The following is a 25,154-nucleotide window of genomic DNA, read 5'->3' on the forward strand; positions in this document are numbered from 1 at the left end:
ATTACAATAACCATGTATTTACAATACAGTTGTGCTTTTTATTTCACTTTTGTTCTTGCATAAATTAAGTATATACCATATATACTGTAGGCTATGAAATGTAAGTCATAGTTTACATTAAACATTTTAATTGCTAGTTATTATTACACTGAACTTTCCAAATTTGATGTTATCCAGCACTAAGATATTCTGAAAACTTCTTACATGGGTCTCATATTGTCTTTTTTATTATTATCATCATTATTATTACTGTAACAGTGCTTGTAGTAGCTGTTATATTTTGGCAGAACTGTCGATTTGGGTACTAATAATGCCGTATGAATTGTTACACTGAAATATTTGCGAATCTCGAGCTTTTAAGACCCAGAGGGGGTCCTTTGCTCCATCTCATTGATTACGTATTTGAAGCCGTATCAACCCGACGGTCAGTGTGTCTTAATTGACAAGTGGATTCGGTCTTTCAGCGCTGCTCCACGGGGTGGTGTCGACACAAGGCAACACCTGCAGCCATTTTACCATCCGATGTCGTGAATCAAATCCATCTCTGAGCAGCCCGTCTGCACCCTTGAATCCAGCAGGTCAAAAATGGTGAAAAGAAAGAGCTTGGATGACAGTGACCAGGAAAACTGTCGGGGGGTTCCGTTTCCGATCCAAACCTTCCTATGGAGACAGACCAGGTCAGTGATTTAGTCGTGGCATAACAGGTGTTTCTGCGAGTGATTAGTCTGATTTCCTCGTCTTTGGCTCCCGCAGAGCGGTTCTCATTCGTATGCATCTCTCATACCGGTCTCTGAATGGATTTCTGTTGCGCTGGTGTCTCGTGCGTCATCTTTTCACACACCGCCGCACCTTGTGTGATTAAAGAATGAAACCCTGAACAAAATTTGCTGAATGTTCTATCGAATGTTTCACCTTCGTAGAGCTATCGTGCTGTCAGCGCCTTATCAGAGCTCTTCATAATTCAGTTTCAGTTAAATCATGCTCTGGCACAGAGTGTCCTTGCCGGCTCGGTTATGGCTGTTAATTTATACAGTTTTATGATATGGTATGAAACTAAATAAAAAACGTTTCTGTTACAGCGCGTTTTTACGGCCGAAGTTAGGGAAGCAGTATGAAGCGTCCTGTGTGGTGAGTGTATTAATAATCATAAGTGAACACCTTCACCTGTGTTAATCTTTCCTCTATCTCAGAGAATATAAACCTAAATCAGAGGTTCATATATTTAAATAACTGCTTTTGATTTAACGTTAATATACAAACCACAAAGAAAATAGCTAATATACTGACAACCACTATAGCAAACAAGTAATAGAGAAAACCACACACACGTAGGCTATATAACCAAAGCACATTTACATATGTACAGTAATATGCACGCAAATACAAAATGGCATAATGTTTACAAACATCATGTGTGACTCATGACACTAAAATAATTCAATAAACATTAATTTAGCAACATAAGATGTGACATAAACCTTAATGTCCATAACTGGTAGAAAGAACTAAGAAACATAATTATTTCAAACAAATGTCATACAGGGCATTTTGGGAATTTTTTTATTTACAATTTTTCACTGAAATTTCTAAGATGACTTGTTCATTTCCAAAAACAGTAACTTTAAAAGAATGTTACATTCTTACAGTAGTTTACTGTTAAACTAATAATAATAATGTAGTGTGTATCCTCCTTAAGTGTTTTGTTTTTGTTTTTTCAAACTAAAGTAAAGTAATGAATTTACCATTTTTTTTTAACGAAGCATTCTGCAACCCTCTCTTTCAAGACTGGAAATCGTGAATTTAATTTGGAATATTTTGTTCTATTGACAGCTGCAGAGGTTTTTATTTTGTTTGTTTATTTGTTTGTTTTTCAGTAAGAAATAAAAACAAATCTGCATACAGTTATGTTAATAATAATTGTTATTATTATTGGGATTAGTATTAGTATGCCATATAACTAACAGTCTTGCTGTTATATCAGGTTTTCTTTCTTGTGTACAAATAATACTGTAACAGGAAGGAAGCAATAATTTAATAAGTGCTCTTGGGGATTATGTCTCATGCTTTTATCCTGCCTATAGTCTTTTGAGCGGGTGCTGGTGGAGAACAAACTCCACGGGCTCTCTCCAGCCCTCACCGAAGCCATCCAGAGCATCTCTCGCTGGGAGCTGGTCCAGGCTGCTCTGCCTCATGTTCTCCACTGCACTGCCATCCTTCTCTCCAACCGCAACAAGCTGGGTAGGAACCTTATTAAACTACAATTTCTATGTCCTTTGTGCACTGTGCGTTTGGGTGAGTTCATTCTGTGGTTAATTTTATTGATCAGCATGTTCGCAATCTCTCTTCACCAGGACACCAGGATAAACTCGGGGTAGCTGAAACGAAACTCCTTCACACTCTACACTGGATGCTTCTGGAGGCGGCCCAGGAGTGCCACCAGGAGCCTGGCCTGGGACATGGCTGGTCTGGGGGCAGCAGTGGTAGCAGTAGTGCCTACCTTCAGCCCATGGGGAACCAGGGTATCACAGACCACAATGGCAGCACAACTGAAGAGAATGAATATGCCCGTGCCAAACTCTACCACAAGAACATGGCCACTGTGGAGCTCTTTGTGTTTCTCTTTGCCCCCCTCATTAACCGGATCAAGGTTGGAACTATTGCTGTTGAAGTGAATTATTTTTTTCTCTCCAGGGCTCAACAAGGCCAGTTGAAAGAGTTCATAGAAGTGGCTGCATTGCCACTGAAAATATTACATCACTGATATTATGCGTTCATTTTAATGCCTTAGTTTTCCATGATCTGTTCTGCATTGTTGCTGTAAATTCTTCTGATTTGTCACTAGATAATGTTACTAGTTGGCAAACATAGATGAGATTAGCAGAAGGGAGTTTCATTACAGCTGTATAATTTCCATCTTGTTTTTTTAATATAGATTAAAATAAAATGTATTTTAATTATTAAAGTGGAATATAATACTTATTAAATAAATATTATCTAATTATAATTATTTAATAATTTCAGTATTTTAAAGATAAAAAATGATACCTAACGTTAGCTGAAGAATAAATATTTCTAGGGAACATAAAAATATAAACTGATCATTTTTGTGGTGGTGCAGATAAAAACATTTCTATGACAAAGCAAGGAAAATGTTATTATTGAGCCATACTTTATCAGTTCAAAATCCTTCATTTCATCGATATGAATGTACTTTTTTTATTTTTGCAAACAATGATTTATTAATTTAGCTTAAACTGATAAAAAATATTGATCATTTTGCATTTGGCAGGAGTCTGACCTCACCTTTCGATTGGCTGGTGGACTTGTTATTTGGCAGCCAATGTGGGAGCACCGTCAACCTGATGTTCCTGCTTTTTCTGCCCTTGTCAAACCCATGCGTAACATTGTAACAGGTCAGATTTCTGTAAATTCACCTATTTTTTTTTACAGTTCTTCTATCACTTCTGTCCTCAACAACAATACTTTTTTTTTTTGTATTTTACCAGCATTAAACACAAAATACAATTCTGTCTTTGCTAATTGTTCTTTATGTGTGTACATCATTCATGCTTGAAACATCTGCTATCTCTGTTATATTCTCCACAGCAAAGAGGAATTCTCCAGTGAATAACCAGTGTAGTTCTCATGATACCAGTAACCCATGCCCTGCCGTGAGTATTTAGGCTGTGATTTGCAGCTGCACAGCCTCTTGTGGCTCATTTAGTCCTGGCGTATATTAATTTCCTCTCGTAGTGCATTAACATCATTGTTCAGCCGGGGTCATGTGATTTCCTCTTCTATCTCGGCTTTCAGGTGGTATGTGAATCAGACCAGCCAGACTCCTCCTCCCCCTCGGTGACAGGACAGAGCTGTCGCCGTGGCAACTCTGTGGAGAAGGGAGGGTCCTCACAGCAGGCCTTTGAAAAAGGATTTTCACAACCAAAGAAGTGAGTGTTTGTACATTCAGGTGGTGCATGTAGCAGGATCCTATTTAATAATCTGTTTTGAATTGAGGGAAAACATCAATTGTCAATATATGTATGGGTTAAAAAATCATATTAAGACTTTGTGGTTCTACTCTGACAAAAATGGTATACTTTTATAAGTTTCCATAAATTAATTGATCATTTAATGCAATAGCCATCATGAAATAATAATGACAAAATACTTTTACAGTTATTATTATAATTTCTACACTACAAGTCACAAGATTTTGAACAGTGAGAATTAAAATAGTTTTTTTTTTAAGAAGTCTCTTCTGCTCACCAAGTCTGCATTTATTTGATCCAAAATAAAACAAAAGCAGTAAAATTGTGAAATATTTGTACTATTTAAAATAACTGCTTTCTGTTTTAATATTTAAAATGTAATTTATTCCTCTGATCAAAGCTACATTTTCAGCATCATTCCTAGAAATCTTTATAATATGCTGATTTGATGTTCAAGAAAAATTTACAATTATTATTATTATCAATATTTAAAACAGCTCAGAACAATTTTTTTTTCAAGATTCTTTTGATTAATAGAAAGATCCAAAGATCAGCATTTATTTGAAATAATTTTTTGTAACATTATACCATTCTCTCTCTCTCTAGATATATATATAATTTCTTGATAACGACATATTAAATATTACAAATTTCGATTACAGATAAATTCTGTTCTTCTGATCTTAAATTTATACCATATTAAAACATAATTTTAACTTACAAAAAATTGGTTACATATTGAACCTTACTGTAAAGTGTTTATCTGTTACAATCTTCTAAAACTAGAAAGATTTTAAAGCATTTTTTCTTGCAACTCATCCTATGCTGGCTAGATAAATAGTGTCCAGTTCCAGTCAGACTCCCATCTGTCACAGTGTTAGTCTGTGCATGTGTTCGCACTGCAGTTGCCAAGCAACGATCCTGAGCAAAGTCAGTCTGAACTTCCGTTCCTTCTGACCATCATTTTCTGTAACAAATATGTCTCTTTCTTTCTTTCACTGAAAGTTTCTCAGTCCCTGGTGGCATCTCTGTATCACAGCGAGCAAGGTATGCCACCTATTTTGATGTTGCAGTGCTGCGTTGCTTGATGCAGCCTCACTGGACAGAAGAGGGTGTGCATTGGGCCCTCATATACTACCTGCAGCGGCTGCGTCAGATACTGCAGGAGAAGCCTGAACGCCCCCCTGAACCCCTGATACCCCCCTTACCACGGCCCCGCAGTAGTTCCATGGTGGCTGCGACCCCTTCTTTGGTTAATACTCACAAAACACAGGTAACAGTCCTATGTCAGCAACTGACTGTGTGTTTTTACAGAGCAGTTTCTGATGGTAATGGACAGTGACATATCTATATTAGGTTCTGGTGGGGCCAGGATTTGAAATACATTCTGTGATCATTAATTCATTTAAAATTCTGATTTAGTTTTACCATAAAATAAACTTGTACATTACATACACATTACAACACTGTGTATTATGTGTATTATCAGATGTTAAAAGCCCAGCAGATATTTATAAAATAAGCAGGTTATTATTTTTATGCTATGCTCGATAATCAATAATGGCCAATATTGAAATTCCATACAATCTGGATAATTCAATATTAATATTATATTATGATAATATTAATATTAACATCCATTGCAATGTAATGATAGAGTACAAGTGAATTTAGCCATCACAGCATAAACATTCTGAGACTTACTGCATTTTGGATTGTATATTTAAATACAGTGTAAAAGTAGTTAAATAAAGTGTAAGATGATTATCTATTTAAAGTAATCTTAATGTAAAAATAAATTACATTTTAATATTTATTATCAGATAATATACATCCAAAGTAAACCCACACTGATTAAAAAAAAAGTAATAATTACATATGGTATTTATATGGTACTTTTTGTCATGCTATGGTTGGTGCACTAAAGCATTTTGATTTTGCCTCTCCAGAAATAAAAATACAAAGATGTAATAATTACAATAATAGTAATGATTAAAAGCGATAACTGAGCAATCTTACAATTTTAAATTTTTAACAAGTTAAAAGTTCATTATACATGATCAGGATGTTCGGTTGCTGCTTTAAAAGATGCGTAATAAGCTGAAATACTATTATTCAACATTTGAACCATCATAAATCATAGGTTTTTAAAAAGGCATACCTCTGATACCCTGTATTTTGCCATTTTTCTAAGGATATGACTCTAAAATGTAATGAGGAAAGCAGGTCTTTGAGCTCTGAGACCTTCTCCAAAGTGTCAGTTTCCAATCTCAGGAGACCAGCAGTCCCTGACCTCTCAACTGAGATGGGCATGAACTTATTCAAAAAGGTATGCAGATTTTTTTTTTTTTTTTATGATTAGTTTCAGACACTAAATGATATATTTTCGTTTTTTGCAAAACCTCTAATAAAATGTTGATATCACATGCAAGGTTACTTTTAACTTTCAATATGCACTTTATTCTAGTATTCCATTACTTTTTTGTCTTTTTTCCAGTTTAAGAACCGTAAAGATGATCGAGAGAGAAAAGGCTCTATTCCATTCCACCATACTGGGAAGAAACGCCAGCGTCGAATGGGTGTGCCTTTCCTGATGCACGAGGATCACCTGGATGTCTCACCCACACGTAGCACCTTCTCATTCGGAAGCTTCTCTGGACTGGGAGATGACCGGCGCACACTGGAACGTGGGGGTTGGCCTTCCACTATCATGGGTATGGAATCCATTTTGTTTCATTAGGCTTTGTTTTTCTAAACAGTTTTTTGTGCATCAAAAAACTTTTATAAAACTTTAACAATTTAATAATTTATTAAACATTTTTGTAAAGCAATTTTTGCCCTTTGCCCTTTTCCCAAATTCTATTTGCCCGTACAAATTGTGCATTCACCAATTGCTTACACTTGTGTGAGATTAGTTTTAAATTATTGTCAGGGCTCTGAACTGGTTCAAGGAACGAAAAACGGAAACAAACAAAATTTTGACAGGAACGAAATCAAATGTTATAGTTCCGAACAGAATCGAAAATTTTAAATGGCCATTAACCAGTTAATAACGTTATTTTATCGTTCCATTTAATATTTGAAATTTGCTGTCAACCAATCACGATTTCCAGCAGTATGGCATATGTAAATGTGACGGTGAAGCCAACAATTGAAATGTCTGCTCAGCTGTGAACTCATCATGGGCAAATCTCAATGGTAATCCACTGCCTTCAGGGCCAGATTAAAACCAAATTAGGCCTGATGATGCAGCGCAAAAAGGACCTATTTTTTTCTCTGCGTTGGTGCATGTGCATTCGACACTCAAGCTCCAGCATGCTTAGCCTTTCCTGCCCAACTGAGAACCGCAGCTCTCCTTAGATTATTCCCAATTTTGAGAAGCTCCGCTTGCCGGTTGAGTTTTTTTAGAGAGAAAAATAAATATTATTTCATTGAGAAATAGACATAATGCAGACACAAAATGTTTACAAGCATTAGGGCTATAATAAACACTGTAAACATAGCTAGGCTATTTTTTATAATAATCTGGGGGTGAAATGCTCGTTTTCACTCAATATCCTGTTAATCTTGAGTACCTATAGAGTAGTACTGCATCCTTCATAACTCCAAAAAGTCTTTATTTTTATTATATTTATAAGAGAAAGATAGTCTGTACCGATTTTTCCCGGAAAAACACGAGCGTCTAGAGGCGTGACGTGTGGGCGGAGCTAAAGAATCACGAGCGCCAGTAGCCTTTTGAGTTGAGAGCATGTGGAAGCTGTGACACAGATCCAGAGGCTGAAATTTAACAAGAGCAGCATCAGCAAAGGCGGTATGCTATGTGGTATGTAATGAAACTGTATATATTTGCTTAGCGGTTTTGGAAAATGACTAAGTTCCACTTTATGACGTCTTTTTTTTTTTTTTTTTTTAAGCTGTACATGTGGAAAGTGCAGTTTGATGACAACATTGCATGTTGTTTACTTGATGTGCTTACGCGCTGATAGCTAAGTTAACAACACAGAGATATTTGAAGCAGTTTTACTCACTGCATGTGGTTCCAACACACAATTGTGAACCTTTTCCGTTGGGACTGCATTATCCTTAAGAAATAAACGATGTGCAATCCGAAATGCAGGGAACAAACAAAAACACTTGCACAACTCCGTTGATGCTCTGTAAAAATAAACTCCATCCACTGGTCCCTTAATGCTGTTTCTCTTTTGGTAATCTGTGCAGGGTTGTCTTGCCCTGGCAACCAAAAACACACTTCTTTTGTGACTTTTCGCGACGCTCTCACTCTGATCAGGTTGTGCTCAGCCTCTCAGTGCTCTGCTATACGGGAACGCGCGCTCTTCCGGCAGAAGTGCCCTTAGGACCCATATAAGGAAATTCCGCTCCATCTAACGTCACACAGAGCCATACTCGAAAAAAACTTTCCGAAACTTGTGACAAACCGGAAGAGGTTTTTTTGGAACAAAAATACTCCTTCAAATGTACAACTTAATTTTTGAAACTTTGTCCATGTTTAGCATGGGAATCCAACTCTTTAACAGTGTAAAAAACAAGCATTTCACCCCCCCTTTAAATTAGTTTTGGTTTGTCATTAATATTGCTTTATCTTCTTATATTTTTAATTCCTGTTCATTTCTAAATACTGTTAATTGAAATGATTTGTTGTGGAGTGAGGGGAAATAAAATAGCCAAGCGGAGCATCGCAAATTTACTATAAACTGAACAATTTTAATTTGCTATATTAACCTCAAAATAATTCTCAGAATGAAATTTGGAGTCTGACTTTCGAACGCATATACAGCGTTACTTATTATACAGTAAATATTATTCTATATTCTTTGCACTGTGACGTTACTGACTAGGAATGTTAATTTCTGTTATTTTTCCAAGCCAACAACCGTTAACCAACATGATCATTTTAAATAATAATAACTGAAAGTATAAACGCTATATAATAAATAACATTTTAGTATCCAGATATGTCGGGAACAGGGAAACATTTGGATTCGTGCCGAATGAGAGAGGTAGGCATAAGCTTCATATGGCATTATTTTTTTTTGTCAAAAGTTATGAGCGCGTAAGACAGGCTCACGAGCACATTATGTTATTTCACACACGCAAAAATGAACCTTCAGCTGGCATGATAAAAGTACTCGCACACAAATTCAACAACCAAGAGGTGTACATGAGCTGCGAGCGAGCGCCAGGCATACTCTCATAGGTTAACTCTGCTTGTACAGTGGAATCCTGCTCGCGCGCAGCGGGCTTCTGCTCGCGGAGTGCTGTTTTGCTCGCACAGAGGATTTCTGCTCGCTCAGCTGATTTCTGCTCCCTCGAGTCTACATGACTTTTGACAATTTGGGGGTGGAAACCAAGGAGGGCACTGACCCTCTTATTATTGGTCACTTTCACACAGGGACATCCTTGTACCTTGATTGACAGCTCTCATTACAGGAAGCACGGAGTTGGGTTAAGTTACCACCGAAGAAGAGTGGGAATGAATTAGAATGAGTTTTCTAATATACATAAAATGTCTCTGCACGTATGAAATGCCGCCCAGGTCATAGTTAAATCAATTTACCATCGATGTATATATTTTCGAACGATGAAGCCTACGTTTTGTTAAGTAAGTTAACATTAAGTAGCTAGGCCAAAATCTAGAGAAGATGATGCTGTATTGGCTGTGGCTAAGCGTTAGATCTCTATTTTTTCCTTTTCTTTTTGAGTAAAGAAAACGCTATACTTTATTATTATTATTATTATTATTATTATTATTATTAGCCAAATTATAGGCAAAGAATAAATATTTTTTTAAGTTATTAACTGGTTTTTCTTCCACCCTAACCGTTTTCGGAATGGTAATAATATCAGAGGAACGCAGAACAGAAACGTTAAAATATCGATTTTGCTCGGAGTGAACCTATTGAATTTTTTTTCTTCATTTTCCAGCCCTGATTATTGTCATATCGTGGTTGTGTTTTGTTGTGTTGAAGGGAAGTTAACACGTCGTGGAAGCTCAGATACTACCGGAGATGTGGACAGTCTTGGAGCAAAACATTTTCACTCCCACCACAACTTGCCTGAACACTCCAACAGTCACAGTGACAATACCATCAAAGAGGGTGGTAAGCAAATAAATCAAAGTATTCATTCTAAATCTATTGCAGTTCATCTTTCATGGAATTAATCAAGATTAATAAAATACAACAGTGATTTTCAAACTGTTAGATGCTAGTGGCTTGCTGAACATTATAGAGAAAAAAATAAATATACCAATACCGTAATTTTCGGACTATAAATTACACCTGAGTATAAGTCGCATCAGTCCAAAAATACGTCATGACGAGGAAAAAAAACATATATAAGTCGCACCGGATTATAAATTGGATTTATTTAGAACCAAGAACCAAGAGAAAACATTACCATTTACAGCCGCGAGAGGGCGCTCTATGCTGCTCAGTGTAGGCTACAGGAACACTGAGCAGCATAGAGCGCCCTCTCGCGGCTGGAGACGGTAATGTTTTCTGTTAGTTCATTTCTCTTGGTTAATGTCACATTAATTTTGATAAATAAGTCGCCCCTGACTATAAGTTGCAGGACCAGCCAAACTATGAAAAAAGTGTGACTTATAGTCCGGAAAATACAGTATACTGTAATTGTTAATAATCATTTGACTGATTGACTTCTTTCTCAGTTCGTTCCCAGATCTCCACCATCACCATGGCTACATTTAACACAACTGTGGCTTCCTTTAATGTAGGCTACACAGATTTCTTCACAGAGCACATTAAGAAACTGTGTAACCCCATTCCCATCCCTGAGATGCCATGTGAGCCGCTGGCCTGCTCCAACCTTCCCCGAAGTCTGACAGACTCCTGCATCAATTACACATCGCTAGAGGACCGAGACAATATTGAGGGCACTAACAACTTCATTCTGAAGAATGGCATGCTGGACCTCATGGTAAGGGGTGCAGCCTCGAGCAAAGGGGCATTGATTTAGAGACAAATTTGCTTATACTGTCTCGGTTAAAAAGGATTTTCTTACATTGTTAAAAAAAGGTAAAAGGTTAAAAAATGCTTATTCTGATTTGATGTACAGTTATCAGCAACTATTCTGATTATTATCAGTGTTTTTATCTGCTTATTATTTTTTTTATGCAAACCATGTTTTTTTTTTTCAGGCTTTTCAATAAATAGAAAATTCAATTTTTAAAACATAAATCTTTTTTAAGATGACAAATATGTGTTGTCACTTTTTATTGCTAAATAAAAGTATTGATTTATTTTTATTTTTATTAAATCGTACCCTAAACTTTTAAATGGTAGTGTATCACAGTTTACACAAATATTAAGAAACACAACTGTATTTAACATTCTAACAGTAATAATAATAAATGTCTCTTGAGCGTCAAATCAGCATATTAGAATGATTTCTGCATATTAGAATGAAAACTTTATTTTTGTTTTTTACAGTGCTCATTTGTTTATCAAATAAATGCAGTCTTGGTAAGCATAAAAACAATTATTTAAAACAAAAAAAGTAATTAGAGTATTTCAAACTTTTGACTGGTAGTGTTAAGATTAGCCATCAACATTAAATGAATAAAATGTTACAACTATTTTAGATTTTGTTCACTCCATTAAAGCTTTAAAAGAGCTGATCATATGATTCATAGTATGAGTAGTGTTGCCTTTCCTGTTTACCACTGGTATGTATTTTTAAGGCTATTCTGCGGGCCCTGTATTCCGTACTCACCCATGACATCAGTTCTCGGATTTGCGACGTGGCACTCAACATCATCGAATGCCTCCTGCAGCTGGGGGTTGTGCCCACTGTGATTAAGAAAGCCCCCAAACCTGAGGACAAAGAGGCAGAGCGTCCGAAGGAAGGAGCCAGTCAGAGTGTGGGTGGAGCTCAGGGGGAGGCGGCTGGAGGCACAGGAGCAGCACCTAATGGAGGTGGTGGAGGAGATGGAGGAGGAGGAGGTGGAGAGAGTCGTGGAGGAAGCAGAGATGATATAAAGAATAACAAGGAAAACCAGGTAAGAAAGTTTATATTTTGGTTGCAAATAAATATGTGTGAGTAATTATCACATGCAAGATTTCATGCATTTTTTTTAAATCATCAACAGGATGGAGACACTTCACTCAGCACTCACAGGTTGGCTCTCACCATGCTCATCAAGATCGTAAAATCACTCGGCTGTGCATACGGTTGTGGTGAAGGCCATCGTGGGCTTTCTGGAGACCGCCTTCGGATGCAGGTCAATATATGTGTATGATTAAAATATAATTTTAAAATAAAGATTAACCTTTTTTTAAGAGGTTTAAAGGGTTAGTTCAATCTTAAAAATGAAAATTAAGCCATAAATTACTCACCCTGAAGTCATCCTAGGTTTATATCACTTCAGTTGGAGCTATTTTAAAAATTGTCTTAAAAAAAAAAGTGTCTCACATATGGGGGGGGTGGCCCTTGTTCACCCCCCAGAGCCGTTTGACACTTTTTTTTTTTAATGGATGAGCTTTTTATTAAACTTGTACCAGTGCAATACATGCTGAGTGGCATCAAACAGCTCGAAAGATCAAATACATTTTTTTTTAAATAACTCAAACTGAATTCACCTGAAAGAAGAAAGTAATGTTAATCTAGGATGACGTCAGGGTGAGTCATTTATGGCTTAATTGTAATTTTTGGCTGAACTAACCCTTTAATCACTGATAGACACCATTAAGTTGATTTGCTGTCAGACTATTTAGTCGTGGTCAGATGATATGGATTTCATAAAATATGTAGAATATAGTACATTTGCATGTAGCAGTTTGTCTCCAACAAAGGTGAATGACCAGATGCTCTGTGCTATTTTTTGTTAGGCGCAGAATTGTTTGACTACTCTGTACAAGCTGGATAAAGTGCAGTTCCGGCAGACTATGAAAGAATATGTTAATAAGGATTCGCTCAACAACATTGTGGATTTCCTGCATGCCCTACTTGGCTTCTGCATGGAGCCAATCACTGACAGTAAGAGGGCAGAGCAGCACTTATTAAGTGCATGTCTTTAACATGCCCAGGCATATTTTTTAATCCCTTATCTGAAGTCTCCAAAGATACAGCATGAGCCCCATTTTCATGCATCAGTAATAGAGATGGATTTGAATTTTCTTATAAGAGAGATAAACATGATTTTTTTTATTTTTTTTACAATTTGATTATTGAGCTGTTTATGAAACTTTTATTTAAAATTCAGAATATTGTAAATTTAAAGCAATAGAACAATTTCAGTCAAAAGATTTTTTAATGTTTTTGAAATAAGTAGCTTATACATTTAAAATACAGCAGAATGGTAATATTGTGAAATATCACAATTTAAAAAAACTGTTTCTTCAGGGTTTCCGCGGGTGTTAAAAAAGTCTTAAATTTAGTTGTATCAAATTTAAGGACATAAAAAGTATTAAATTATACAGGAAAGTCTTAATTATGATTTCAAGAGGTCTTAAAATTTGGGGACTGAAATACCAGAATTGCCATATGGCTGAATGTGATAAAAGAACTTCAAAAGGCTAAAGGCTACTGGCAGGTTTAATTTCATTTAATTCAATGAAACGTGAGTTTTCAATGTTTTATTTTTAAAATATAAAAACATTATTTATGTATTAAAAGTTAAAGTATTACATGTCCCTCAGAGCTGCATTAAACAGTGTGTAAATGCATCTAAATTGCACTTCTAATGCCGCTTCTGTGTTTCCTCTTCATTGCAAAGATCAATTTTGTTGATACTGATTTCATTTGCTTGGTAAAAGCACAAATGCAAGAATTTGACTCAAAAGATGGTACACAGTTTAAGAAAAAATGTCTTAAAGGTAAAATAGTTGAAAATGATTAATTTCTTTTATTGCTGTGAACTTACCACACAGAACATGAAGAATATAAAAAAAAAATCAATATCCAGCTGTTAGCACAATTAGAGATGAGATATCAGCACAATAAAACTATAGCAAAATATTATCTAATTACCCTTATCGATAAAATCCCAGAAAAGGATTGAGATATAATTTTGTTGTCGATATCGCATACCCCTAATTTATATAATTTAATTTATATAATATCTTATCGATAATAATCGATAGTTACAATTAATACTTTTGATTCATCCATTTTCTTAAAAACAGTTTAAAGGCTGAAATGTAAAGTTTAGCATTTTATAAAACATTTTGGTTTTGTGAAAACTTGTATTTGAACTGTAAATTATGTATTTTGCAATTTAATATGCTAGACATAGACATTGTCCAACCCTGCTCCTATTGTATTCATTTTATTTGTGCAGGTCTTAAAAAGGTCTTATATTTGAGCTTAAAAATCCTGCAGAAACCCTGTTTTTTAAACATGTACTTTATTCTTGTGATGGCTAAGCTGAATTAAGAATTAATTCCTGTGATGTTAAAGCTTAGTTTCAACATATTTGAATTCTTTTTGAAGGATCACGTGACACTGATGACTAGAGTAATAGCTGCTGAAAATTCAGCTTTGCCATCACAGAAATAAATTACCTCTGAAAGCAGAAATATTTTATTTTAAATTGTAATAATATTTCCCAGTATTACTGTTTTCACTGTGTCTTTGACCAAATGAATGTAGCCTTGGTAAAAAACTTAATTATTCAAATCTTTTGACAGATAGTGTATCACAAACAAATTTTTATATTAGGGTTCTGTGCCATTTGAAGTTATTATTAAACAGCTCACTAAAAATACTTGATTCTGATTAATTCTGCTCAATAATAACTGCTAAGCTGTATATCTGACTGTTGACCATGGCAAGATACCGTTGCTATTTTCATGTCTCTTGTATAACTCCGTCATCTGTTTTCATACCAACTTAGAATAGCTCATTGGTGCCGTCTTGTGACTCAAAACTGGAAGATTTGAGTATAAATTTAATAATATGGTGAGGATAAACCTTTGATAGATGACTAGAAGCAAGAAAATGAAACCATTGCTTGGAAGAACAACTAACTGGTAAGAGACATAAAGAGCTGGATGAGAGAAAACTTAAAATAGATAAAGTTTCATTTTACATTGTAGCTTATTATGTTAAATAACTATTCCACAGAAGTAATCCAAATTTAACACTAATATGAAAACATAAATTAATATCTATTTCACTGAGTAATAATTAGCTGTTGTCTTTATACAAAAAGCTAAGTTAATCTAGTAAAATAATAAAATCAGATCAGGATTTCATATGAATGTATTCATTTGTTTTGTACAAGTGCTTTGCGAAAGTATTCATATCCCTTCATTTTTTCACATTTTGTTATGTTGCTACCTTGTGTTAAACTGCTTTAAATTCCTTTTTTTTTCTCCACATCAATCTACACTCCATACACGATAATGATAAAGCAAAAACTGAATTTTCACAACTCCGTAAGTTTATTAAAAATAAAAAACTGGAATAAGTACATTGCATAAGTATTCCTACCCTTAACTAAATATTTAGCGGAAGCACCTTAACACCCTCAAGTTTTTAGGGTATGATGCGACAAGCTTTGCACATCAGCATTTGGTAATTATCTGCCATCCTTCTCATCTCTTCACCTCTGAAGTTCTGTCAGGTTGGATGGGGGCAGATGCACATTTTCAGGTTTCTACAGAAATATTTGATTAGGTTCAAGCCCAGGCTGTGACTGGGTGTCACGCTGTCTAGTCTCTGTTTCCCTGGGTGTCCACTAGTGGGCTCACTTCCCCTTGGGCACTTCACCATAGGCACTAGAATTCCTCTAGTCTGGTCCTGTCTTCACAGTAATTGCACTCCAGTTAATTGCACCAGGTGCAGGAAATCTATTGTCATTAGCCTTCTTATAAATACCAGTCTTTCCCTGTTGTTTAGATGGAGTCCTTACCCTTCGTCTGTCCAGTCTTCTCGCTTCCCGAGATTCTTTCTTCCTCATATTCTGAGTTCCCGTTCCTATTCCTTTCTTGTTTGTTTGTTTTTGTTTGGACTGAATTTCTGGTTTTGACCCTGGCATGTCTGACAACGAATTTGGTTTATCCCAATAAAGCATACCTGCGATTGGATCTCTCGTTCTCCCTGTGTTTCACTGGTCGCAAATCATTACAGAAGGACTCCATTCAAAGAGATCCAGCGGTATGTCTACTCCAATTTCCTCCCAAACCATCAAGTGGGAGAGGAATGGCTTTGAGGGTACTTGGCAGGATGTGTTCCGTGGGACCAGGGGAGGTCGCTCAGGAGTGAGTGGTCGAGAGGAGGTCCGACATCACTCTCCCATATGCCCACCGGAGATCCTGAGTTCGGTTGGGAACCGCCATCTCACCAGTGTGGACGGAGAGGGGAAAGGAGGCGCAAGTCTGCCGAGCCAGCACCACTGCAAAAGATGGCTGCCAGTCCAGTGCCACTGCACAAGATGGCCGTCAGCCCAGCGCTGCTGCGCAGAATGGCTGCCGACCCAGCACCATTGGACAGAATGGCCGCCAACCCAGCACCACAAGGCAAGATAGAAGCCAACCCAACTCCACAGCACAAGATGGCCGTCAGCCCAGCACCATGAGGCAAGATGGACACCAGCACAGCGCCACAGCACAAAGTGGTCACCAGCCCAGCGCCACGGTGCAAGATGGCTGCCAGCTCAGCGCCAACGCCCAAGATGGCCGCTGAGACGTTTTTGGATTATTTCTCCATGCTGTCAAAGATCTTAGAGATTCCCAAAACTGTTCACGTCACGTCTGCTGAGCCAGCACCACAGTACAAGATGGTCACCAACCCAGCGACACTGCACAAGATGGACGCCAGCCCGGAGCCACTGCAGAGGATGGCAGCTACAGTGGGCTTTCCAGAGTCAAGTCATATACCCGTTGACCCTCCAGAGTTGAGTCAGGTTCCAGTTGACCCTCCAGAGTCGAGTCAGGTGTTCATGGACCCTCCAGAGTCAGGGTTAGTTACCGTTGACCTTCCAGAATCAGGGCTAGTTCCTGTTGACCTTCCAGAGTCGAGTCAAATTCCAGTTGATTATAGACAGTCAAGTCATGTTCCAGTTGATCCTCCTGAATCAAGTCAGATTCCTGTTGACCTCCCAGAGTCGAGTCAGGTGCCTGTTGACTTTCCAGAGTTGAGTCAGGTTTCGGTTACCCTCCAGAGTCGAGTCACGTTCCAGTTGATTCCCCAGAATCAAGTCAGATTCCTGTTGACCTCCCAGAGTTGAGACAGGTGCCCATTTACTTTCCAGAGTTGAGTCAGGTTCCGGTTGACCCTCTAGAGTCGAGTCAGGTGCTCATGGACCTTCCAGAGTCAGGGTTAGTCACCGTCGACCTTCCAGAGTCAGGGTTAGTCACGTCGACCTTCCAGAGTCAGGACTAGTTCCTTTTGACCTTCCAGAGTCGATACAGGTGACCCTTGAATTTTCAGAGTTGAGTCAGGTTCCAGTTAACCCTCCAGAGTCGAGTCAGGTGCTCATGGATCCTCCAGAGTCTAGTCAGGTGCTCGTGGACCCTCAAGAGTCAGGGTTAGTCGCCGTTGACCTTCCAGAGTCAGGGTTAGTCACCATTGACCTTCCAGAGTCAGGGTTAGTCATCTTTGACCTTCCAGAATCAGGACTAGTCACCGTTGACCTTCCAGAGTCAGGACTAGTCACCATGGACTTTCCAGAGACAAGGCTAGTCACCGTTGACCTTTCAGAGTCAAGTTAAGTCACTGGTGATCTTCAAGGACAGAGTCAAGTCACTGGTGATCTTCAAGGACAGAGTCAAGTCACTGGTGATCTTCAAGGACAGAGTCAAGTCACTGGTGATCTTAAAGGACCGAGTCAAGTCACTGGTGATCTTCAAGGACCGAGTCAAGTCACTGGTGATTTTCAAGGACTGAGTCAAGTCACCGGTGATCTTCAAGGACTGAGTCAAGTCACTGGTGATCTTCATGAACAAAGGCAAGTCACCACTGATCTTCATGAAAAAAGGCAAGTCACCATTGATCTTCATGAACAAATGCAAGTCACCAATAATCTTCATGAGCAGAGTCAAGTCAGCACCGATCTTCTAGAATCCAGTATTAACACCATGGGATTACTAGAGTTTCGTCCTCCCGTTGGTCCAGCTGCACGTATGTGGTGGTCTTCTGCTCCGACCTGGGGGCCTTCGGCCTCGACCACAAGGATGTGGTGGTCTTCTTCTCCACCCTGGGGGCTTTCTGCCTCGACCACAAGGATGTGGTGGTTGTCTGCCCTGCCCTGGGGGGCGTCTGGTTCAACCACACGGACGTGGTGGTCTTCTGCTCCGCCCTTGGGGCCTTCATCCTCTTCCACAAGGATGTGGTGGTCTTCTGCGCCGCCCTGGGGGGCTTCCGCCCTGACCACACGGTTGTAGTGGTCTTCTGCTCTGCCCTGGGGGGCTTCCGCCTTGACCACATGGTTGTGGTGGTCTTCTGCTCCGCCCTGGGGGACTCCGGCCTCGACCACAAGGATGTGGTGGTCTTCTGTTCCGCCCTGGGGGGCATCCGTCTCGACCACACGGAGGTGGTGGTCTTCTGCTCCACCCTGGGTGGCTTCCGCCCTGACCACATGGTTGTGGTGGCCTTCTGCTCCGCCCTGGTGGGCGTCACGTGATGTCCTTTATGGACTTATGTTTTTGTGTTTTTTTTCCCTCTAAGGACCTGTCCCTACGTCCCTCCCCCTGATCCTCCGCCGGTCCATCACCCTCCTGGACTCCTTGTTTTGTGTTGCACTTCTCTTGTCTCTGTTTCCCCATTTTCCTGGTTGTCTTGTCTCTGTTACCCCATTCTACCTGGTCCTCTTGTCCATGTTTTCCCCATCTTACCTGGCCCTCCGTCCCTCCCCTTAGTCCTCCGCCGCTCCACCTCCCTCCTGGTCTCTTTGTCTGTTTGGGTTTCCCTTGGGTCCAGGTGGAGCATCTGGCAGCTGCTCCGTGGAGGAGGGGGTAATGTCACGCTGTCTAGTCTATGTTTCCCTGGGTGTCCACTAGTGGGCTCACTTCCCCTTAGGCACTTCACCATAGGCACTAGAATTCCTCTAGTCTGGTCCTGTCTTCACAGTAATTGCACTCCAGTTAATTGCACCAGGTGCAGGCAATCTATTGTCATTAGCCTCCTTATAAATACCAGTCTTTCCCTGTTGTTTAGATGGAGTCCTTACCCTTTGTAAGTCCAGTCTTCACGCTTCCCGAGATTCTTCCTTCCTCATATTCTTAGTTCCCGTTCCTATTCCTTTCTTGTTTGTTTGTTTTTGTTTGGACTGCATTTCTGGTTTTGACCCTGGCATGTCTGACAACGAATTTGGATTATCCCAATAAAGTATACCTGCGATTGGATCTCTCGTTCTCCCTGTGTTTCACTGGTCGTGAATCGTTACACTGGGCCACTCAATGACATTCACAGAGTTGCCTATAAGCCAATATTGCTTTGTGTTTGTCTAACAGAGACTACATGCTTCTGTGACCCTTCAATGAAACTGAATTTTTTTTTCTGAACTATTCCACAGATGTGTGGCTTGATGCAAACCTGTTTCTGAGCTCTACAGGCAGTTCTGACTTTTGCTCTGATATGCATTATCAGCTGTGTGCCTTTCCAAATCATACCCATTCAATTGAGTTTGCCACAGGTTGACTTCACTTGAGGTGTATAACATCTACATGCAATATGAATGCTCCTGAGCTAAATTTCAACTGTCTCAGATAAGGGTATGAATATTTATGCAATGGAATCATTTTAGTTTTTAATTTTTAATAAATTTGCAAAGATGTTAAAAAGTTGTTTTTTTGCTTTACGATTATGGTGTATGGAGTGTAGATTGATGTGGGAAAAAGCAATTAAAAGCAGTTTAACATAAGGCAGCAACATAAAAAAAAATGTGCAAAAAAATTATTAATAGTTTCGCAAGGCACCGTAGAGTTATGGGAAGTCATTATGGGAAAACAAACCCCTCCAGATTTAAACAGGTGGTATTTGATTCCCTGTCTGGGTTAATATTTTCCAACATTTACCTGCTAAGTGTACATTGTGCCATTAAGTCTCATTTCTTGTAGAAGTGACTGGAGTGAGTAGCTTTTCATATGAACACTGTGGCTGTCACATTTCCATTTATCAGAACATCTGGATATTTCTGTGTCATACCAAATGTCTCAGTTACACGACAGAAATGTTGCTTTATAACACCCATGAACAATCAGAACAGATCATAACACGTAATACAGCAGGCAGAATAATTTAGTGTCATACAGTATATCAGGGCTTTTCTATTTCTGTCTTTTCCGTAGATTATATGATAAGCTGCTACACACTTGGTTTGGAGGTTGGGTATATCTATCCAACATCACAAATTTATATTTAATTTAAGAATGTACATGCCAGCTATGGCATTACAGTTCTATCACAATAAAGAAGTCTTAAAAAAATCCATTAAAAAGGCAATGTGTTACTTACAAAGTATTAAATGAGAAACTTGAAGCAAATGTTACACAGCTGGAAATACAGATAGTTTCTACATATTTTTATGTCATTCGTTTCTCGCTCCTCGGCCTCTTCTGTCTTCTGCATTCATGTCTGCCAGTAGTAATTCTTCCTTCCTTCTTTCTTTCTTTCTTTCTTTCTTCCTTTCTTACTGTCCATCTGTCAAATTCCACTCTTTGTTTCCCAGTCCCTCATCACTCATCCTTTCAGCAGACTTGCCAAACATCATATTGACAGTGTCAATTCTTATTGTTTGTATTTTTCAATTTTATGGAATCAAAACAGCAAGATAAGCTGAATTTCGATTGATTTCTGGCAAGTTAGTGAACATGAGTGAGTGTTATTAAAATGGTATCCCTATGTTTTTTTGGGTCGTCTTCTTTTTGCATCTGTGGGTGTGTGTCTGTGCGTAGGATGTGTGTTTTGGAATGAGTTGGTGTTTCCTGACTTACGAGTACATGTCTGTGCTGGCCTGACACCAATGTTGCCCACCATCTTTTCTCTTGCAGAATACGGCAGTGCAGGTGAGAGGTCCAGGAGGGCGAATAAAAGAAACTTCGGTAGATACACAATATCTAAATTTACTGCCAAAACTAGGCATTACACCCATTCCTGCACCCCTCACAATGTCCAGGGTGATGTTCTCGCCTGTAGTAGAGCTAAACAGTGCTTAGGCCTTACCGAATAAAAAATCTAAAAATCGGCTTTATATTATCCAGCTAAACTTAACTCAACATCACTGTGAAATCAGAGCATGACCTGATTGTTAGGTCTATTACTATCTCTCAGGCCACAGTCACTTGCATGTATGCAAACCTTCAAAACCCTGCACAAATCACTTTTTAGGTTTTCCTATCATATGTGCTATTGATTTTTTCCCCTTTTCATCTTGTAAACATCAATGCTTCCTGCTTCCATTTATTGTTTGGCACTTATGGCTGAGTGACTTTATTTTGCCCAGACATGGCAGCCAGGTCCCAGTGTTTCCTCTGAGATGACTTGTATGTGTTTGCAGACAAGGCTGGCTTCGGGAACAACTTCACCACTGGTGGAGACAAGTCTCTGGCCCAGAGCATGGAGACTGTGGTGGTGGGCTGCATGTTCAAGTCTCTCATCACAAGATGTGCCTCCACTACACATGAGCTTCACAGTTCTGAGAACCTGGTGAGAGTACAGCATTTAACTCATGAGATGCCAAAAGCTTGGACTTGAGATTACATTTGGTGAAAGTTACACTGACCAGACACCATACAATAAAACATATTTTTGCTATTTCAATATTAATTGTATCATATAAGCATCATGTTTATACATGAAAATATGAAATTCCATATCCTAAAACAACAGACTTATCTCTGGTGACATATACCAGGCTTCTCACAACCATCAGTCAGTCCCTATCCCTTTTTCATAATAGACTGTAAGTTCACATTCACATCTAATTTAGATTCTGATAACATAAGTAATAAAAAAATGAGCAGTAAACTACATTGATTAAACATTATCACATGTCTGATTTTTTAAAAACCAGGCTTTAAGAATTTGTCTGAAGGAGTGGTACAATTTTTTCTTTAATTTGGAAGTGTGGAACTGAAAGGAATTACTTAGTCCCCTCTCTGAGAGGATCTTGTAGATCTGTTGTTTAAATGTTTCTGCTTAATAAAATTACTTGAGTGGTGGAGGAGCTTTTCCATTTAGGGTTTTAAACATAAGACAGGCTTCATTGTATTTTGTTAGATTTTCCCAGTTAAGGGTATGATATTTGACCAAAATATTGCAGTGGTGGTAAGTTTTTGTCTTTTTATCTAACACTTTATATATGCCTGCTTGTACAAGGAGAGAATAGGCTTCAGTGTTGTACATTTAGCTTGTGACCAAATTGTCATTGATAATCATTGAATTTATATATAATTTTGCTGCTGTAGTTTTTTTATATACCTAAAATTATCCAGATTGTATTTAGTTATTTGCAATTCTTTCTTCACCTGTTTTTTGGATCATTTTTCAATAATCCATTTTTAATCATTTAAATGTAAGTCACAATACAGAAAACTGTTAAACTGTGACTTTAAGTCACACTGTGGGATGTAAAGTTGCAAGAATATGGTCACAAATTAAGAAACAAGGTTGCAAATTATGTGAATAAAGTCACAAATTGTGAGAAATAAAGCCATAAATTGATAGAAATAAAGTGGCAAGTGCGAGAAATTAAGTTTTATTGTGAGATCGCAATTATATTACTTTTTTCACTGTGAGGCATAACTGAGACTGAATTGTTCTGATTGGCTGTGGTTTTTGATAGATCATCACATCATGCTTCATTTTCGCATTCAGCATGACCTCCAGTGTTTCCAATTTAGCAATTTTGTTGTTAGATTTAGCAACTTTTCAGATTACCCTAGCAACTTTTTCTTCCAAAAGCATCTAGCAAAATATTTCACGATTTTTATATTTATATATATATATTAGCAATTGGCAACTTTTGATTAATTACTGAAATGATAAAAAGCCACACCTTATCCACCTAAATTAAATAAAAAGTGGAAACCAAATATGGCAGTAAACAAGTAACATGAATTAAGTTTGATATTTGCAAATGATAAATACTGTGGTTTATTGATCAGATTTGTTTATGACTTCAAAGTATCACTTTGTGATACACCTTGTTAGTAGATGGTACCTGCGATTGTTAATCAGTTAGTACACAGTAAGAAATATATCTATACAAATGGAAAAGGTACTAGTGATTTTCTAAGACATTATCTGTAATCCATTATCCATTATAACCCCTGTAATCCAAAAACACAAAAACAATGCATAGTTCAAAATCAATATAAAATTTCCTTCATATTAACATATAGACTATTTTTACAGACTTTTTTTAGAGTGTAGCATACTAAATAACTACTAATAAACTGCTTAAAACTATAATTGTTCAGAATATGTAGTTTTACTAGTTAACTAGCTAATAAATAATTGTAATTAAATTGTAATTGTTAAAAAATGTGTGTTTAATAATTCAATGTTGTATTTAAAAATACACTTATTTTTATTGTTATATTATTATATAACACATTTACATTATTTGACGAACTAAATGTAGTTTTTTTTTTTTTTTTTTTGCTGAGATCTGATGCAGTAACAATTTTGGATCGTGATTACTTGATAATGTCATCACGCAATGACATCACAATATCATTTAGCAACTTTTAGGAACAAATCGACTATCCTTTGGCAACTTCCCCTGAAAATTAGTTAAAAAAAAAAAAAACTTTTTTTTTTTTTTTTTTTTTTTTGTGGCTGGGATCTTGCCGCATTGTGTCTGGTTAGGACAGTTTTAGCACTAATTTTACTTTGAGTGCGTCTATGTGTATGGACTATCAAAAATGAATAGCTGATAATTTCCTGTGCAGACAAAAACACTCCATTGTTCACAAAAGAATAAATAATTAAATCTGTACTTCTGTTTTCTATTTTCCATCTCTCTTTCACATTTACACTATGTCTCTCCTTACATCTAAACATACAAAATCAGGGCCTGTATTGTGACATACGTCAGCTGGTTCAGTTTATTAAGGAGTCCCATGGAAATGTCTTCCGACGTGTGGCTCTCAGTGCCCTTCTGGACAGCGCTGAAAAACTCAATACCACTAAAAAAACAGACGACAAGGAGGAGACCAAGTCATCTTCAGCAAAAAAGTACATTCATATATATGACATTTATTCACATGATTGGTATTAGAACATTTAAACATTTATTTGTAAATCAATTTGAACTGTTTCAAATATTTGTAATGCATAAATCAAATATATGCATGAATTTAGTTTTTGTGTGTGTGTGTTTCGGTCTATCAGTGAGGAGCAAATCCCAGGAGCACTTTTAGGAAAGAAAGACTTTTGGAGGAAGATGTTCAAATCTCAGAGTGCCGCCAGTGATACAAGCAGCCAATCAGAGCAGGATACGTCAGAGTGCACCACTGCCCACTCTGGTACTACCACAGACCGGCGTTCACGGTCACGTTCCCGACGGATTTCACTACGCAAGAAACTCAAACTGCCCATAGGTATGTTTTTGTGAGAGAAATGTTCTTTAGAAAACATAACCATAATTGTCTCTGTTCCTTTGTTTTCCTATACAAAGCAGATAATAACAGTTTTCACTGAAAACAACATGACTTAATGCCCTTGGCTACTCTATCTTTGAATTTCTTTAATTACAGAATTACTGTATAAGCAGGATTCAGGTTTCATAATATTCTATATTATTAAATACATAGAAAGTACAGTATATATCTGTGGGTTTACGACTAATCGATTAGTTGAATAGTCGACTTTAGTGCTCTGCCATGATGCTTTAAACTGGAAGTCAACTAGTCACTGGTCCTATAGAGGGCGCGACAGGATGAGAAATCTTTGAAGGGCTTCCAAATTTACACTCCTTTTGCAAACAGCTAAAATGACAAATAACTGCATACTCCACAAGACGTGATTATATTACTGGTTGCTCGAAATTGAACGAGAGAATGTTTTAAACAGCTTACTGTACAGGTAAGTTAATCGCTGTTATAATCTAATGTGCTGCAGCATTGTAACACACACACGTAGGCTTCAGACAGTAGCTCGTACATCACTTACAGATCGCGCACACAGAATCATTCAGCGCAGAAATGTAGTGTCAACACTGTTCTGTGATTTGTGTTT

The 25,154-nt window shown here is 37.8% G+C and overlaps 1 protein-coding gene across 6 annotated transcripts in view; it reads left to right on the forward strand.

The window, feature by feature from the left end:
- Positions 1 to 324: 324 nt before the first annotated feature.
- The window catches only part of unc80 (unc-80 homolog (C. elegans)), a 51,928-nt gene continuing 27,098 nt past the window's right edge, over positions 325 to 25,154 (forward strand). For 2 of the 6 annotated variants that reach the window (XM_026261999.1, XM_026261994.1), the window contains exons 1-19: positions 325 to 677; positions 1,080 to 1,128; positions 2,082 to 2,238; positions 2,352 to 2,647; positions 3,290 to 3,413; positions 3,607 to 3,671; positions 3,814 to 3,947; positions 4,995 to 5,262; positions 6,184 to 6,318; positions 6,487 to 6,703; positions 9,977 to 10,108; positions 10,678 to 10,946; positions 11,710 to 12,027; positions 12,118 to 12,249; positions 12,857 to 13,004; positions 20,963 to 21,013; positions 21,469 to 21,617; positions 23,989 to 24,152; positions 24,309 to 24,517. In XM_026261999.1, coding sequence (XP_026117784.1) covers positions 586 to 677; positions 1,080 to 1,128; positions 2,082 to 2,238; positions 2,352 to 2,647; positions 3,290 to 3,413; positions 3,607 to 3,671; positions 3,814 to 3,947; positions 4,995 to 5,262; positions 6,184 to 6,318; positions 6,487 to 6,703; positions 9,977 to 10,108; positions 10,678 to 10,946; positions 11,710 to 12,027; positions 12,118 to 12,249; positions 12,857 to 13,004; positions 20,963 to 21,013; positions 21,469 to 21,617; positions 23,989 to 24,152; positions 24,309 to 24,517 — 3,109 coding nt within the window. In that variant the 5' untranslated portion in view covers positions 325 to 585. The remainder of the gene's footprint in view (positions 678 to 1,079; positions 1,129 to 2,081; positions 2,239 to 2,351; positions 2,648 to 3,289; positions 3,414 to 3,606; positions 3,672 to 3,813; positions 3,948 to 4,994; positions 5,263 to 6,183; positions 6,319 to 6,486; positions 6,704 to 9,976; positions 10,109 to 10,677; positions 10,947 to 11,709; positions 12,028 to 12,117; positions 12,250 to 12,856; positions 13,005 to 20,962; positions 21,014 to 21,468; positions 21,618 to 23,988; positions 24,153 to 24,308; positions 24,518 to 25,154) is intronic. The other 4 variants (XM_026262017.1, XM_026262023.1, XM_026262006.1 and 1 more) reach the window with 3 other exon arrangements.

This window comes from Carassius auratus, chromosome 6 (genome assembly GCF_003368295.1).
Source record: "Carassius auratus strain Wakin chromosome 6, ASM336829v1, whole genome shotgun sequence".
NCBI classification, from domain to species: Eukaryota; Metazoa; Chordata; class Actinopteri; order Cypriniformes; family Cyprinidae; genus Carassius; species Carassius auratus.